We start from the raw sequence: 17,146 nt of genomic DNA on the forward strand, positions 1-17,146 counted from the left end.
CCTCCATAGAACAAAGCTGAACCAAAAGAGTGAAAGCAAAAAAGAGTAAAAGTAAAATTAAAGCTTTGAGATCTACTGGATAGGGACCCTTGGTTGACTATGCTCACCCCATTCAAATGGATTTCACTGTGGTGCAGAAGGCACCTCTCATAAACAAACTTAAGATTCAAAATATTTTGTTTGTAAGTACAAAGACACAATTTGTTCCTCAGATCAACCTTATTACTCTCAGCTGTAAGCCACATCCTAAAGCTGATCCTTAAAGTAGGTACATAGAAAAGGATGGAGAGAGAAAACACTTGAAATGCTCATTATTTTAATGGTCAATAGCTTCTGGCTGGCTCTGGATGGTACAGTTAAACAATATACTTGAAAGGTTCCCCCCTCCCCCAAAAAAGCATTTCACACCCCCCTTCACATAGTTTGCTTCCATCAACATTCCACTGCTCAATCAGACTTCCACAGCCTAGAACATGTCTTGAGTCACTGCAGATCCACATCTTAGTGTAATGAGCTGAAAAAAAATCCCTTGGTGTAGCAGTGATTTGTCTTACTCTGAAAAATAACAAATATTAAACCAAACACCTTCCCAGTCTCCATTGCATTTCAGAGGAAAAAAAATGTTACTGTGGAAATCTTAATACATTGTTGTCTTTTGTGGGTGTTTTTCTCTCTCTCTCCCTTTTCTACTGAAATCATACAGCATAAAGCTCGTAAATCTTCTTTACACAGTACACCAGGGCAGCGAGTGCTATTGTATTATGCAGTCTCTTTCTGTGCAGGTCATCCTTCCTCACCAGCACCACAGGAGTGGAGGAAGTGAGCGTATGCAGAGGCAGTCGGGAAAGTTTATAGGCATCATACTCCACTTGATATTTGCAGCAGGGGTCAAACTGCCAGGAGATTCCATAGAGGGTGCAACAGGCCATGCTCAGCACGCCGGCAGGCAGGGAGATATAATGGGAATAATCTAAGGGAAGTGCCAGTGGGGTGAAGAGGCAGGCACTGCCTGCCAGCACGGCTGTCTTGTGCAGGCAGTTCCCAACAGTGATCCATCGGGCAGTCTCATCACCAATCCGGGTGGGCTCTATAACTATGTACTTGTACTGTGCCTCCAGAGCCTGCTCCAACTCATACTCAAACTGGTCTTGGGCGTTCTCTCCATTGTAGATTTCGTGAACGATGTAACACTCTGTGGCAGACAAAGTTACCCTGTTAAGAGAGAAAGATGAGACAATTAAACAAAGAACCTGGTTTGCTTAATGCCAGCTTCATGGTGGGGAGTTCTGGAGAGTGAAATTGTTTCAATGTGAAGAGATCCAACACCTTCAACAAGCCTCCAAGGATTATGGTTTCATGGGGTGTTGTGGGGGTGTCATCTTAAAGAATTCAGATTCAGACCACCTCCAATCCAAGCAAAGGCATTTATTGAGGATTAAGATCTCCAGCAGGCTGAGTTCCAAGAGGAACAAGACAGGTAATTCTGATTAAAAAGCAGAAGGGGTTTGTGGATTAGGTAACGGGAAGCGGTCCTAGCCGAGGTGGAACTGTGCATGCTATTACCCACAATGCATACAGAAAAACCCATTTGTGGGAGGGGGCATGGATACATATTATAAAAAGCCTCTCCACATCATAAGTTCACCTAAAGGGCAGCTCTTGCTACGACTGCACAGGTGCCTACCCAGGTAAAGTCCTTTCTATTATTTTAGGGTCTACATCTTGCTTGGGCATCCTAGTGGTGCTGCTTTCTTACTGGCTGGCTATTGTGGTCCTGAGATTAGATGGATGTGGTTATGGTTGAGTGTGTGGACACAGCTCTTGTTTCTGTGGGAAATATGAGGAATGGGTCTGGGGGCAGTGCTAGCATTCCATCACATGGTCACACCTGCTGTTCTAGTGACATATGAAGAAGTAAGGATGTTGGGGGGCAGGGGGAGGGCAGTGGCTAGGTAGGGGCAGTGGGCCTGCTGTTCAGTGAGGCCTATGATTGAGTTTGGGGGCCTGTGGTGTGGTTAAATTGGGACATGCCTGCTGTTCAGTGAGGCCTATAAGGAAGTTAGAATATGGGGGCTGGGGACAGCTTTATTAGAATTCCATCATAGGAAAGAACTTAATTTAGAATCAGTGCCTACGGGGGGTACCCCCAAAGTCTAGGAAAACTACCTACTGCAATATATGCCAGATCTAGTTTTGCCCTACTGCAACAGATAAAAAGGGGTTCACAGTTAAAGAACTGGGGGAAGAGACAGAAAGGGAGAGTTGTATCTCTGTAGGCTGTCACCTTTTAATACACTAAAAGCGGCACAAAACTAAATTTACTATATTAAGGCATTATCCAGAAACAATTCTATGTTGAAAGTCAATACACACTGATAAAGGTAATGCCCTCACGTGCTCAAAGAAAGTCATCTTTGTCTCTAAGAACAAAGGTTACAATAGTACAATTTTGTCTTTAGTGATTGGGAACAAAGCAGCCTCTTGGCATGGATGTCAGGAGACCAAATAGGCAGAACTCCTCAAAAGCTATCTGTTACAACAGCCCCACTGTCTCCTTTCAACCACTGCCCAAATACCTGTTTAATAGTTTCAGGGATATTAAAGAAAGCTTGCTACTAGTGAGGATGGCAGAACCTTACAGATACCCATGAAAATGTAATTACTACAAATTTCATTGTGTTTCAATCTGAAAACTGCTTTTCTTGGAGAACTACAAACTTCTTCCTGGAGACAGACTAACTTGAATATTCTGGTATCTTGACTTTATGTATCAGAATGGGGGAAAAACATGTGTTATTACCAAAACTTTGCTTAACAGAAATTAGCCAATTACTACCTATAATTAAGTACTCCAGAACTTGTTCCATTAGCTATGACCAACAACCATGTATTGTGGGGCATTTCCGAATCATTGAAACTGGAAACAATGAAGGATCATCTTTTGATTCAATTTCAGTCCACTGAAAGAGGAAAATTCTCTACTTCATCAATTTTATACAGCAAGCATTAAGCAGAGCACCATGTTAGCTTCTAAGGAAATTCAAGATTAAGATGTTATCTGATGGGGAAATGAGATATCAAATTATCCACCTTTTTTTAAGTCTTGTGGTGAAATCGAGAAAAGTTTCACCAAGGATATTAATAAATAAAAATAACTGACATTGATAAGTGCTTTAAGGTTTACAAAACACTTCAGAAATCTCATTTCACTTGATAGCCACTGCAACCCTGTGAGGTTGTCATCAACCCTGTTTTGTGGGTGCAGAAAACAGAGGCTGAAATTCTGGGACCATCCGAGTTCAAACTCATGTCTCTTCATGACTACAAGTCCAATACTTTCCACTACAACAGAGAAACATCCAGCCTCTGACTGAACACTGCATAATGGGCAGCTCACTTTCACATTCCACTGCTAATTTTTACAAAGTTCTTCCATAAGCTGAGCAAAAAGCTGCTTCCTTATGACATCTACTCATTGGTCCTAGCACTTGAAAACAGTGACTAAATCTATTCCCCTTTCCCATGACAGCCCTTAAACCAAAGACAGATATCATGTTTGCTGTACCTTCCTTACCCCCCCCAATCTATTGAGTTAAACTGTCCTCAGGAACATCATCTCTTCTTCAAATCACATAATCTCCAAGAATGAACATAGTATTTAAGGTGTGATCTGATCAACACTGAAGACAGTAAGATTACTACCTTTCCTTGTTCTGGGAACTACATTTAGATCTGATAACAGTCCAAGACTACATTGAGCCTTTCTAGGAAGTAAGTCGCACTTAAATCCAGGCCAAATGAGTCCTGGTCTGTTTAACATAAATTTTCATCTCCCCCATTCAGCACATATATAGATTTTGTTGAATCTAAGGACTTCACATTTATCTATCTGATTTCACTTGTTTTTGCTCATTACTCTAGCCCATCAAGATCTTTAATGTGGAAATATGATTAATGTGATTGCACATGTATAACCTATATTAGATTGCTTGCTGTTTTGGGGAGGGAGAAAAATTTAGAACTCAAAATCTTATACAGGTGAATGTTGAAAACTATCTTTACATGTAATTGGAAAAAAATAACACTACTAAATAGAGGAAAAACATCTTTTTGTTTCTACCAATATAGTCACTATTTTTTCTCAGCTTTTCATTATTACCTCTCCAAATTTGATAAGCCTACTTTCATCAGCCCAACAAAAATGTTGGCTACAGAACATTGAAACAGGCAACTTAAGACATCTGACTATGCTGGTACCAATCCATCATTCGATCTAGCACTCTTTGGGTCCAGCTGTTCAATTTCATAATTGATAATTCATAATTGCGCTTAACTACCCTGCCCTATTTCTCCATCCTGTCTTTAAGAATACCATGAGAGATTTTTTCAAGCACCTTGCTGAAACAAGACATGCCATTTACAACAATCTCCTGATGGCACCAGTCTGTTGTTGTTTGTCCTTTTGTTCTTGAAGAGGACCGCGGCATCAAAAAGGTGATGCTGTGACTTGCAAGTGAATTGGATTGAAGTGAGGGAGGGCTATGCAAAGTTACCAGCCTCACTTTCTCCTCCAGAGCCATCTGAGTCCAGAGATATAGATCAGGATGACCAGAGATAGCACCAGTCCCCTATCCAGGAAAGAGATAGGCTGCTATGATTTTAATGCACCTATGCTAGCGCTTAGTGATCACTATTTTTTTTTTCTTTCTTTCTTTTTCTTTTTTTTTTGCGAGGCAATCGGGGTTAAGTGACTTCCCCGGGGTCACACAGCTAGTATCATGTCTCTGAGGCTGGATTTGAACTCAGGTCCTCCTAACTCCAGGACCAATGCTCTATCCACTGTGCCACCTAGCTGCCCCTTGGATCACTATTTTCTACATGCAAATAAAGATTGATCTCTTAGCTAAGCTGGTGAAAAACACTATCCTGAATAAATAAGATCAACTGAAATATATCCCTTAAACTACACCAAAATATCTAGAATAAAAGCTACTCATTTTCCTAATTAGCTGCATGAAGGCAAACAGATGTGACTCAAGCTTTCTAAGTTTGCTATTTAGTTTTTTAAAATATAATCTGTTTTTACACTGTCCACATTTCCCCCTGTACACCCAACCCCCTTCCAAAGAATCATCTCTTATAACAAAGAATCTAGTTTGCTATTTAGTTTCCCCAAAACCAGTTCATTTAAGGGAAATCCTTCCCTCACTCATCACTAAGAAAGCAATTATAGTCTAATATTACAGAGTATGTAAACTAGGAATGTCAGACTACAAAGAAAAAGGGCAGGTACTTGTGATTTATTGAAACTGCAGATTTCAAATGTTACTCTCAGGTTAAATCAACTTTTAAAAAGCATTTTAAGGCAGAAATTAGCCTGAGGCAAAGTTTAGTTTTAGTCTACTTACAAGTTAATTAGGGTAAACAACTGATTAGCTCTCTCACGTGCTCACATCAGAAAGAAAAGTAGTTATTAATGGACTGATAACTGTTCCTAAAAGTGTCCCAGGAGATAAAGCTGTCACAGGACGTAAACTCCATTAGCCAGGATAGGAGAGTAAAAGGTACAGAGCTGGCCAGTTACAATAAGAAGCAGCAGGTTTGAGTTGATTGTGTGCGAGAGCCTAGAAATAACCCTTTTATCCCAGGGAATGAAACTGTTAATTAATTTTGGCTAAAATAGGCTAGTCCATTCTAATTAAATTGTGTGCTATAATTCAATTTTGTATACTCTAAAGGTGGCAATCATGGGAATTAACCAGGTGGTAGACTAACTGCTGTGCTTTGAGGACAAATTAGTTCCCTAAAGGCAGTTGGGGTACATAAATATGATCGTTTGTTAAAATGCTTCCAACTATGTGTTGCCAAAACAGCTTGTCCACAGTGCAAAAATAGCAGAGTCTAAATCTATCATTATCAGTTTTTTCTTGAGGGGTAAATTAATAGTTATAAGAAGCAGGTAGAAACCTCGAATAGAATTTTGCATAAATAGGTCTTAATTCGGAAGTGTATGAAAACTAAGTTCATGGGAATCTCAAAACCTAGACATTTTCTCTGGATTTTCAACGCACCAGCTAAAAAGGACCCCTTTCCTTTTCCATAACCCACAGTAAGAAGAAAAGAGAAAAAGAGAAAAAGAGATCAGAAAGTGAAGAGGTAAGAATACTTTATAAAGAAAAAGATAAGTTGCTTCAAATTTAGTTATGTGACCTATCTAAGAATATCAATCAAGGTGATGTTTCCAAGTCCTGGGACTCAATGATTTAAAGGCTGAGAATCAAGAAATCCTAAACACTATCCCCCAAAGGACCTCTTTGATCAAAAGTCTTTGTACACTCAGAGCAACGAATATTTCAAGAACAGGTTTATTAAGATGTTTTGACCAATACCTCAACTTCTCCAAACGAAGTCTTTTTCTTCACCAGAGGCAGGAGTTAAATTTTTTTTGTAAAGTGGACCCCTTTGGCAGTCTAGTGAAGCCTATAGAGATCTCAGAATATTCTTAAATGCATAAAATTTTAAAAATAAGATTACAGAGGAAACCAAATTACGGTTGAAATACTTATCAAAATTTTAAAAAATAAAAAACAAAACAAGCTCATGGAGGCCAGGTTAAGAACCCTTAGCTTAAGGTTTGGTTTTTGACAGCTGTTCTGGATGTAATGAGAAACATTGTTTACTTTTCCTAAGACTACAGAGCAAAACCATGGTACCTAAAAAGTTCTCTCCTGCAAACACAGATCGTTGGGCAGTCAGTCCTCAGCCCAATCTCATCCCCCCAATTCCGAGTTCCTCTGCCATTCTTTTCTACCCCTTGTGAGCATTCTACCTCCATGACTTCTAATGTAACAACCACTTTTTTGTCTTGGTCAATATAGACAGGTGGTATAAAAGATACTGACACAAAATTATTTCCCCAGTGCTCAACATATGAAAAAAACCAGGGAGAAGCAAACAAACTGATGTTTTCCATTTTGATTCCTCCGAAGAACTAGTTATTTAAAATTAAAGTTATTACTGAAATACATTAAACAGCTAACAGGCATCAATTACTTTGAAACTGGAAAGTTTTCCATCGGAGGACAATCTGTGCTCCAACTATCATGCAATTTATGGCAGCTTAGTGAATATGGTAAAAAGAGGTATCTCAATCAGGAGGTAACATGTGAGTACTAACCTGTCCTACTAGGCCACCCTATAGGAAAACTACATTCTATATATAAAAATTGTGTAGTCCTTGGTATTCTAGTTACAGGCAAATAAAAATTATTAGAGAGAAGGTAAATCCAGTTTCTATTCGTGTATATACGTGTGTGTATAGTATAATTAAATACTTTAAAAACAAATTTATTATTTCAAGACAAATAGCTGTATCCTGCCATCATGTCTTCCTCCTGAGTCCCTCAAAAGCATTAGGGGATCCACTGCTAGGACAATGTGATCACTGTTTGCATAGAACCAAAACACAGGACTTATAAAATGTGCAAAAGTGTCAACAATGCAGTTTTAAAACTGAACATGAGGTATACTCAAAATAAAAGGTCACAGGATCTCAGAGGTGGAAGAAGTCACAAAACCCAGCTTATACCTGAACAATGTCCAGTCAAAGAAGGAACTCATACGTCCTGAGGGCAGCCTATTCCACTTTTGGATTGTTATCATCTAATCCCTCTTTGACCTGACTGCTTTTCAAAAACTTGAAGACAGTTATCAGTTTGTCTCCCCAACCCCATCTTTTCTCAAGGTTAATTATCACTAAATTCTTCAACCAATTGCAATATGCCATGGTGAAGGTCTTTGTCATCCTGGTTGTCTTATTTAGGATGTCTCTAGCTTATCGATGTTTCTACTGAAAAGAAAAAAAAAACCTCCTAAGTCAAGGAAGATGCAGCTTGGCAGAGGAAGCTGCCCAACAAATGACACCAGCAGCTTGGAGGGTAAATAGCTGAGAGATGCCCCAAGAGGACTCAGTCCAAGCAGCAGGGCTTTGGGGCATACAGGCAATGGCAACACCATATGGGGACCTGAAAAGAGCTGTCCGATCATACGTGCTGAGAATTAACCTAGACCTGCCTGGGAAGGAAGAGATTTCATATGCTGCCTCTCCTCCACAGATGTACTACACCAAATACCCAGATGTTCTGTGACTGATTCTGTAGGTTTATTGGCACACAAGCTCTTACCTTCACAAGACACTGTTAATCTTTTGCCTTTTGTGGATACTCTCATCTCTGTCTCCAAAAGTCCTTATCTGCCTTCAAGCACAACTCAGATCACACCTCCTAATGGAGACTTTTTCTAATCCCCAATAACTGTTAGTGATTTCTATCTCTTTAAATTATTCTGTATTGTTTTATATATACTTTGTATCTACTTCCATGTGTCCACCACTCTGCAACCTTTGTTACCCCTACCCCCACCCTGGAATCCTTTTGGGCAGACTGCTTTATTTTTGTCGTTGTGTCCCTATCTCCTTCCTGGTAGTAGGCACCGTTTGGTGAATCAATTGGCTTTCAGAATTTTACAAGGGTTAAGTAAAAATAAGTCAACATATCAAAACCAAAGAGAACAAATAATCTGTCAGAACTAATTTAGATCAGAGTAGACAGTACATGTTACCACTCATTAAGCCTACATTTTTTAAATTCTCTGCCACTATTACCATGGATCATTAGGATTGTAAAGGCTGCCAAGATCATGCTGTTTGTTGGTTCAGCTTTGAACTGCTGATAATGATTTTTTATCCTGCTTTAGTTAAGAAATGAAATAGTTCCATTGCTCTACTGAGGCAGCTATTTCTTATTTCTAGCCATCACCCAACACTACACACTACTCTTCTAAAACTCATATTCTAAATGAATCGCCAAACAAAATCAAGACCTAGTTAAAACATTGCTTTATGCTTTCCAAGCACCACTGGCCAACTTCCTCTCAAACCAATCACTAGTTTGCAATAAAATGTGTAACATGCAATAAACTTATCTTGGTTCTGGAAAGTGGCAAATAAAAAGCTTGTATCTTTGGGGGCTTTAGGCTTCTCTGACAAAAAAACAACCATCTTTAACAGTTCAGGGGTGGGGAAACCTTCAGCCTCCAGAGACCACACATGGCCTTCCAGTCCTTGGGTTTGGCCTTTTGACTGAGTCAAAGTTTTATATTTGTTTTTTTATTCAGGCATTAAGGATTTGTTCTGTGAAGCTTGGATTCAGTCAAAAGGCTGCACTTAAGGATCTATAGGGCCACTTTGTGGCCTTGAGGCCACAGGTTCCCCACCTCTGGTTTAGATATTATCAGATGATTTTCACTGCAGATATTAAGTGTGTATTAACAATCAACATTAACTAAAACACACACGAGCACTGTTGTTCGCAGCCCCCCCACCCCCAATTTTCAGTTCTTAGTTAACAACCACTTACCATAAATACAAATGTAGAAATGTCCATTAACAGAAACCAAACACCTGTCAAGAAACTCATCCTTCACCAGTTGAATGAGTCAGATCAACCAAAAATCACTTTTGGATACAGGCCTGTGTTATCTTTGTCATCTCACCCCTAAAGTCCTTTACCTTTCTTTCACACAGCCTCCCTGCTCCACCTTGATGCCTTTTAAAATTGAATTCAAATTAACCTCTTTCACGTAGTCTTTATGGACAAAACAGAAGGTGGACAAAATTCAATTCATTTCTGTTACTGTATGTTGTTAATTCTTAATTTTCTCCATTACTGATAGAAGTGGAGATGACAGTAATTTACATGTGCATATACAAACAGCTTTCAAACACTTTGTAGAGTTCCTAACAACAGCTGGTTAATTCTGAAATCCTTCTGCATTTCCTGAACACTGACTATAGTTACTATGAGTACAATTCAAATAATGGCAGTTAAGTGGCTTAGTCAAATTGGGCTTAAGGCAGTGCCAACTTGGAAATGAAAATTTCCCCAAGGTAACCTACAATGTATGTAATTTATATAAAGGTAAGGGAGAGATACCTGCAGAAGTAGACCAGAGTTTCTTTGCACACAAGTGTTTGTGTGTGGCACATGACTTTTGTCCAATTCATCTACACTCTTAATTGTAAGCTTCAGGGCAAAAATCTGTATCTTTTCCCCACCCTGTAAATTCCCCAAGGACCCAACATACCCAAGCAAATAGAACTCAAATAATTTGCAAACATCTACTACATAAAATGAAATATGCTTGTAACGTGAATAAAACATTACTGAGAGCAATGTTACTATCAATTGATGTCCTGAAAAATTGGAGACTAGGAGTCAGTTTCTATTATGTACCACCAAGGCACGAAGTTGTGTGGTATAAAGCCCAAAATATTAACAATTCAAAAATTCTTAGCAACTGTTACATTACTCCAAATATCCCACCTTCCACCCTTTAAGGGAAATAAGGGTACAGGAAAATATCTTCCTGTTCTTTCCATTGGCAACTGCTGTGATGAAAACATGCATGGCAACTTACATGCTACTGAAACATGAGCAGATGTTGGGAAATGAAGGGGACTGGAAGGAGGGAATGTCAGAGTGCTGTACATTGGTAATATTCCAGAGAACTCCAAGCTCTGGTAGGTCTGGGGAGAGACTATTAATTCCCAAGAACTAGGGACCATGGCTTCTTTTGGCCATGACCTTTCCCCTCTAGGCACATACAGACTTAAGTAATAATAGGATGTCACAAATAAACCTCTGCTGGCTAAAGGCAATAATGTCACCATACATCACAGGTGAAACTGGAAAGGAGGCATCTTAAGGCAAGTGGGAATTTATCACCAGAACACCTCCTGAAAGGGGAGGTTCCACCCTTTGTGTTTTACTCATTCTTTTTAAAAATTATTTCAATTTGTTGACTAAAGAACAAGTCCTTTGTATAAGCCAACTGGTTATAAACTAAGTTAAGCCTGACCTCTAATGTCCAGGTTCTTCATTTCTTTAATTTTCAGCTTCCTGAGCCTCAAAACAGGCAATCAGGTGACCATTCCCATTTCTGATTACACATGAAAAAGCACTGTGATTTTTTGGTTAGATACTGGATGTACTCACAAGAAACAAATGTTTTACACTCGGCAGCAATTTGTCAGAATGAATTAAGATAAATTTTTCATCTCACAAACTGGTAAGGCACCTCAATTCCAACCTTGAACTAAAATGAACTCAAGCATGCCCTAACTGACACATCCAGGAATCTGAATACAGCAACTGGTTGCCTACTTCAAGCGGAAGGATGAATCTATCCTTTGTTTGCCTTGCTAAGCAGAACACTACACAGAACTTTTCAAACATCTAAAGGCTTGGGATTTAATCCTCTATAGTCATGAGCAAAAATACTTGATGGTCTTTTCCAAATCAGTCATGGAAAATGTTCTATCACAAAGCCACTTATAAAAGTTCAAGAGTCTTTCTGAAGAGCTGCCAGGCTAGAGATCTCAAAGGTGCATTCCTGCTTTAAAATCTACAAATCTAAGATAAAAGATGCCAATCAGGACAGCAGTACACTAACAGAGGAGCATGAGCCAACTTTCCTAGGACCTGCCAATGTGGTTCGGTTGTTCTTACAGTCCTTCAATTTAATGGCCAACATTTTCAACAAGAGTACTAACCTAAAACTACTATTTCATCATCAAAATCCAAGTCAAATCATAGATAGTTTTGAGTCAGTCTATGGACTCCACTGAAGAAGTCAAGATCCAGCTAAGTAAGGTGTGAACCTGAAAGACTTGAAAGTAGTCCCATCCAAATCCTTGCTTCCTAAAGGAGCTTCTATAACATGGAATCCTAAGGCAGTGGAGAGTGTATATTGTGAAATTTTTTTTTTAAGAGGCACCTCTGGCTTAGCAAGGAAATTACTTTAACCCTGGAAAAATAAAAATTGAAACCACCCTGGAGCCCCATTTATCTACAAACCTGTAACACTACTGGCCTTTGAAGGCTCATAGGTAGTGGCTGCAATAGCAGCAAAAAACAGTGCAAAGAAAATCCATTTTCTGTCAACTATAAAGAACCCCAAACAAATGACTATACTCACATTCAAACCATCACTGATGGAAGCAAACTCTTAAGGCCCCTGCGTAAAGTCTAAGCAGCAAACATAGGGAAAGTAGAGCTGTGATCTGTTCCAAGTTGGCCCATGTATTGCAAAACACACAGATACCTGCACTGTTCTGTCCTAGGTGTGCAAGTTTGTCTCAAAGACTCCGACGGAACAAGTGGCATTCTGTTTGGTGCTCTTGCAGCCAGTGTGCTGAATTTTAGACAAGATTTCAGGTTACAGCTCAGAGTCTGCTGTTCTTCATAATAAACATAGTTGAATCCCTAGATTTAATGGAATATGTAAGAAGGAATTATTAAGAGTCCAACTAGAATGGAGAACAAAGCAACATGCAAATAGCTATCATTTCATTATTTCTACCCCTCCGTATCAGAATCCATAGCTATTGTTAATGTGTGCTACCACATATGGAAAGTATAGCCCTTCCATTCTAAAACAAACTTCAGTGTTTGCAACTACTAGTTACAGCATAAGGTTTTCCCCATCTCCATACCCCACACACTAGACAATGTTTGTTTCTTCAGAATTCCACCACAAACCAGATGCCAGTCAGGTAAATGCAGTAAATGGTTTTAAAAGCAAATGAGAAATTTAGAGCCGTAATTTTAATCAGTGCAAACCCGATATGGAACAAAGTCATTTAAAAGTGCCATAAACAGTCTACTTCAGTCATAAGACCCGATAACATGCAGCCATTATAATTTATGGTGGTGTGTAATCAATTAATCTACCCTGCCCTTCAGAAGAGTAGTCTTCCCACCAGCCAAGCAAGACCTGTAGGTGTGCCACAAAAAGCAGCTGACAAGCTAGATCTAAATGGCAGTGTTATGTTTCCACCTTCTGCTTCATGAGTGGGAAGTGGATCTTTAGAGAAGCTGAGATCTGGTGAGCTACTACCCAAACAAAACCTAGCTAAAAGTTTACAAGGAAAACAAATAGGTAAACTTCAGTCAAAACAAGTATTAGGGGAAGCAGAAAGACACTAAATGAAACCAGAAAATCAAATGCCCTGCTTCTAGGAGGCATATATTATTCTGTTACAACTATTACAAATGAACCATTGGTTTGAATGGGTTCTTTCCAAGATTCTTGACTTAGTTATTCAAAGGAACAAATCATTCTCCACAGCATTTTGGAAATACTTCCAGGGATCAATCAAGGGTTTAAAATCCAGACAATGGAAGATGGAACACAGCACCTCACACGGTATTTTCTATCACTTGCATATGTTTACTCAGGGTGTAATTCTTTACCGATTCCTTTAAGTCTTCTAAACTGATTCATGTTACACAAGTACAGGGGATCTGAGTATTTCGATTTCTAATACCATCTGTAAACTATCACAATAGCTCTTTGACTTAGCCTATCTTAAAAGTACCAGTAAACAATGTCAAAACAGCAATACAGCCCTGCCCCCCCATCCCATTTCGGTGATGAGGGAGCAAAACAACATTAGAGACTTAATACAGAATCTTCCCCCCTCCACCCTCTTTTTTTCCCCCAAAATAACTTTAAAGCAACCCAAGCAAATATCTCCTCTCTTTTCCTGACATGTTATCCCAATCAGGCCAGCAAACTTGCATGAGACACATGTCTTGTGTGTAACACACACACACACACACACACACACACACACACACACAAAGTTGACAGTTTTCCCGAAGCCAGAACTGCTCCATTAACCAAGCACCCAGAGCAGGAAAGGTCCTTCCGGATCCGTTCCCAAGAGAGACGTTTCTAGAGGCAAAAAACCAGTTTCCCCCGACTTCGGCCACCGAGAAAAGGAAACGCATTTCTGCCCGCCAACCCGAGCCCCGGGAGGGTAGGAAAAGGTCACTTGGAAGGGCGCCCCAGCCAAGTCCTAAGATGCCTCGGCCCGGGTGGGGGGAGTGGGGGTGGGGGTGGCGGCACCTCGGTCCTCGCGGGATCCACATCTGGAAAGGGCCTGGCCCGGTAAACGTGCACGCTCGCACTGACCTTCCCGCCGCTGACCTGCTTCTGTCACTACTGCTGCTTCTCCTCCGGCCTCCCCACCCCCAGACGAACCGACCCACATGCGCACTCACGCGCACGCCCCCCGCCGAGCGCCCCCTCCGCGCCCCACGTGCGGGATGGGCGGGAGGGGGCAGCGCCTGGACCCACGCGGCCGCTTGGCTCCGGCCCTCGGGCCCAAGTGGGACCCAGGCGCCCGCCCGCTGGCGCCCTGCCGTCGGGTCCTCCCCGCACAATCCGGGCTCTCCGCGGCCCGAACTTGGGCCACACTTTCCTCCAGCACCGCCCACCCCTCCGTCGCGGCGGCGCACCCCGGACCCCGCGGGAGGTGCCCAAGGCCGACCCTCGCAGCTCGGCTCCCCCGCCCCGGCTTCTCTCCTCGCGCCCCTCGGAAGCCAGGCAGGGGGACCGAGCGGGTGGGGGGAAGGAGGAGCCCAAGGCACTGAGGGGAGGACGACAGAAGAGTCCGGCGCCCAGGCCGCCGCCGCAGTGCCGCTCGGTTCCCTTTGGTTTCCCACTCCTTCCGCCACTGGCCCAGGGGGAACCGTGGCTCCCCCAGGCTCACCTCTCTCGGGCACTGCCGCCACTGCTGCCCGGGCCAAGGCGCCTCCTTCCCCAAGCAGCCATCTTGGAGACACTCCGTTCGCAAATGTCTCCGCCAAGGCGGCCGAGGGGAATCGGGAGGACTGAAGGGAAATGTAGTCCGGCCCTCGGCACCGGGGTAGCCCGAGGAGCAGAAGCCTGAATCAAATGGGAACTACAACATCCAGAGTGCATCGCGCCACCTCGCCAAGCAGGCTGCTCGCAAGACAACTGGGAAATGTAGTCTCAATCCTGAAGAGGAGGGCGACAAGAGGAGCAAAAGTATCTCTTATAACCAGTGGTGTTTGTCAGACTCATCCCTTTTCGAGGTGAGACTCCCAAAGAGATCAGATGCAAAGGTCCAGCAAACGCCAGCATGCCACTGGCGCCTAGGAAGAGAAGCTGAAGGCACACGCGGGGAGAGCCTATAATTCCCAGAATGCTGTTGGGGAGGCGTTCCTCCTTCCCCGCCCCCCTCGGTCTCCCGCCTCTCCTGCTTCCAAGCTGCAGCCAAGGCGCCTTCTCCAGGCTAGGCCTGGCAGCTGTTCATAGCGGCCGACCCGACCAACGAGCGCCCCGCCCCCTCCTGCTTCTTCCCTCGGCTCAGCGGCTCCGCGAAGGGCCCGACCTTCCAGTCGCCCCCTCCCACAGGGGCGGACCGAGCGGGCCCTGCCCGAGAGAGGCTCTGTCCTTCACGGGCGCCTTTGCGCGCTAAGGTCATTGAGAGGAGGGCAGCCGCATCCAGCCGCCCCTCCCTCCCTCCGCTCATTCACCCATTCGGTGTCCCCTCCCTCCACTCACCCATTCAGCCACCCGTCTCCCCTCCCTCCGCTCATCCATTCATTCATCCATCTCCCCTCCCTCCCACTCATCCATTCAAACACCCATCTCCCTTCCCTCCATTCACTCTTCCATTCAGCCTCCCATCTCCCCTTCTCTCCACGTATCCATTTATTCACCCATCTCTCCTTCCCTCTTTTCACTCGTCTACCTCTCACCCATACATTCACCCATCTCCCTTTCCCTCCAGTCATCTATTTATTCACCCATCTCCCTCCACTTACCCATTCAGCCGTCCATCTCTCCTTCCTTCCTTCCACGCATCCACCACTCACTCTCCCCTCTCCACTCACCCATTCATTTACCCATCTCCCCTTCCCTCCACTCATTCATCCATTCTCCCATCTCCTGTCAACCTGAATTCCAGAGAAAACAGCCAATAGAGCAAAATTGAGGTCTTTAATCAATGCAAGTGAGTTGCACCTCCAGATGCCACACAGCAAGTGCTGAGGTATCCAAGAAGGGGGCTGGGAACAGGGTTTATATGGGAAACTAAGACAGGGGGAAGGGCCAAGCTGCAGGTGGGAGAAGGTAGGCAGAGGGAATGGCCAGGCCGCAGGTGGGGGAAGTGTAGGCAGAGGGAATAGCCAAACTGCCGGTGGGAGGGGTTAGGGACGCTTCTGCGTTTCACCTGGTAAGTTATTTTGCTTAACAAGCAAAAGCCCATAGAGAAAGCTTGGGAATCTCTGGAGGGGAGAGTTTGGGGTTTTTTAAAATTGGTCAAAGGCTGAGAGTGATCATGTCTGGTCAGTCTTGGGCAAAATTCATGGGTCTGGGAATGGGGACAGGGTCAGATTCAGTCAGCTGAGTTTGACACTCCTTCCTATCACTCATTACCCGTTCAGTCATTTCTCGTTCCTTCCATTCATCCATCCACTTATCTTTCCTTTCCTCCACTCACTTATCCATCTCCTTCCACTCACTCATCCAACCACCAACTTTCTTTTTTTCTACTTATCCATCTCTCCATCCATCTCTCCTTCTCTCTACTCATCCATTTGTCCATTCAAACAGTCAACTGATAAATGCATTTATTAACTGCCTACTGTATGTCAGTCAGGAAGACCTGAGTTCATATTTGGCCTCAGACACTGAATAGCCGTGTGACCCTGGGCAAGTCACTCAATCTTCTGTTTGCCTTAATCTATTAGAGAAGGACATGGCAAACCACTCCAGTATCTTTGCCAAGAAAATCCCATAGACCATATGGTCCATGGGGTCACAGAGAGTCAGACATGACTGAATAACATGTGCCAAGCTCTAGGATACAAAAGAAGGTAAAGGAGTCCCTGCCCTCAAGGAGCTCACAATCTTTTTTTTTTTTAGGCAATTGGGGTTAAGTGACTTGCCCAGGGTTACACAGCTAGTAAGTGTCAAGTGTTTGGTCTGAGGTCGAATTTGAACTCAGGTCCTCCAGACTTCAGGGCCAGTGCTCTACCCGCTGCGCCACCCAGCTTCACCTATGGGGCTCACAGTCTTAATGGAGGAGACAACAAGCAAACAAGTATGTACAAGCAAGCTATGTAGAGGATAAATGGCACATAATCGAGACAAGGTAATAGAATGACTAGAATTAAGAGGGATTGGGAAAGGCTTCCTTTAGAAGGTACATTTTAAGGGGTAGGTAGGTGGTGCAGTGGACAGAGCACCGACCCTGGAGTCAGGAGGACCT

At 42.9% G+C, this 17,146-nt stretch overlaps 1 protein-coding gene across 1 annotated transcript; it reads right to left on the reverse strand.

Annotated features, from left to right (window-relative positions):
• Window positions 1–299: 299 nt before the first annotated feature.
• On the reverse strand, window positions 300–14,867 carry TMEM11 (transmembrane protein 11). Its single transcript, XM_027874296.1, has 2 exons — window positions 14,618–14,867; window positions 300–1,212 (listed from the first exon to the last, which is right to left on the reverse strand). The coding sequence occupies exons 1-2, from the start codon at window positions 14,827–14,829 to the stop codon at window positions 696–698; spliced, it is 729 nt and encodes a 242-aa protein (XP_027730097.1). The 5' UTR covers window positions 14,830–14,867; the 3' UTR covers window positions 300–695.
• Between the last annotated feature and the right edge of the window lie 2,279 nt (window positions 14,868–17,146).

This window comes from Vombatus ursinus, unplaced genomic scaffold, assembly GCF_900497805.2.
Source record: "Vombatus ursinus unplaced genomic scaffold, bare-nosed wombat genome assembly UNPS02014807.1, whole genome shotgun sequence".
NCBI classification, from domain to species: Eukaryota; Metazoa; Chordata; class Mammalia; order Diprotodontia; family Vombatidae; genus Vombatus; species Vombatus ursinus.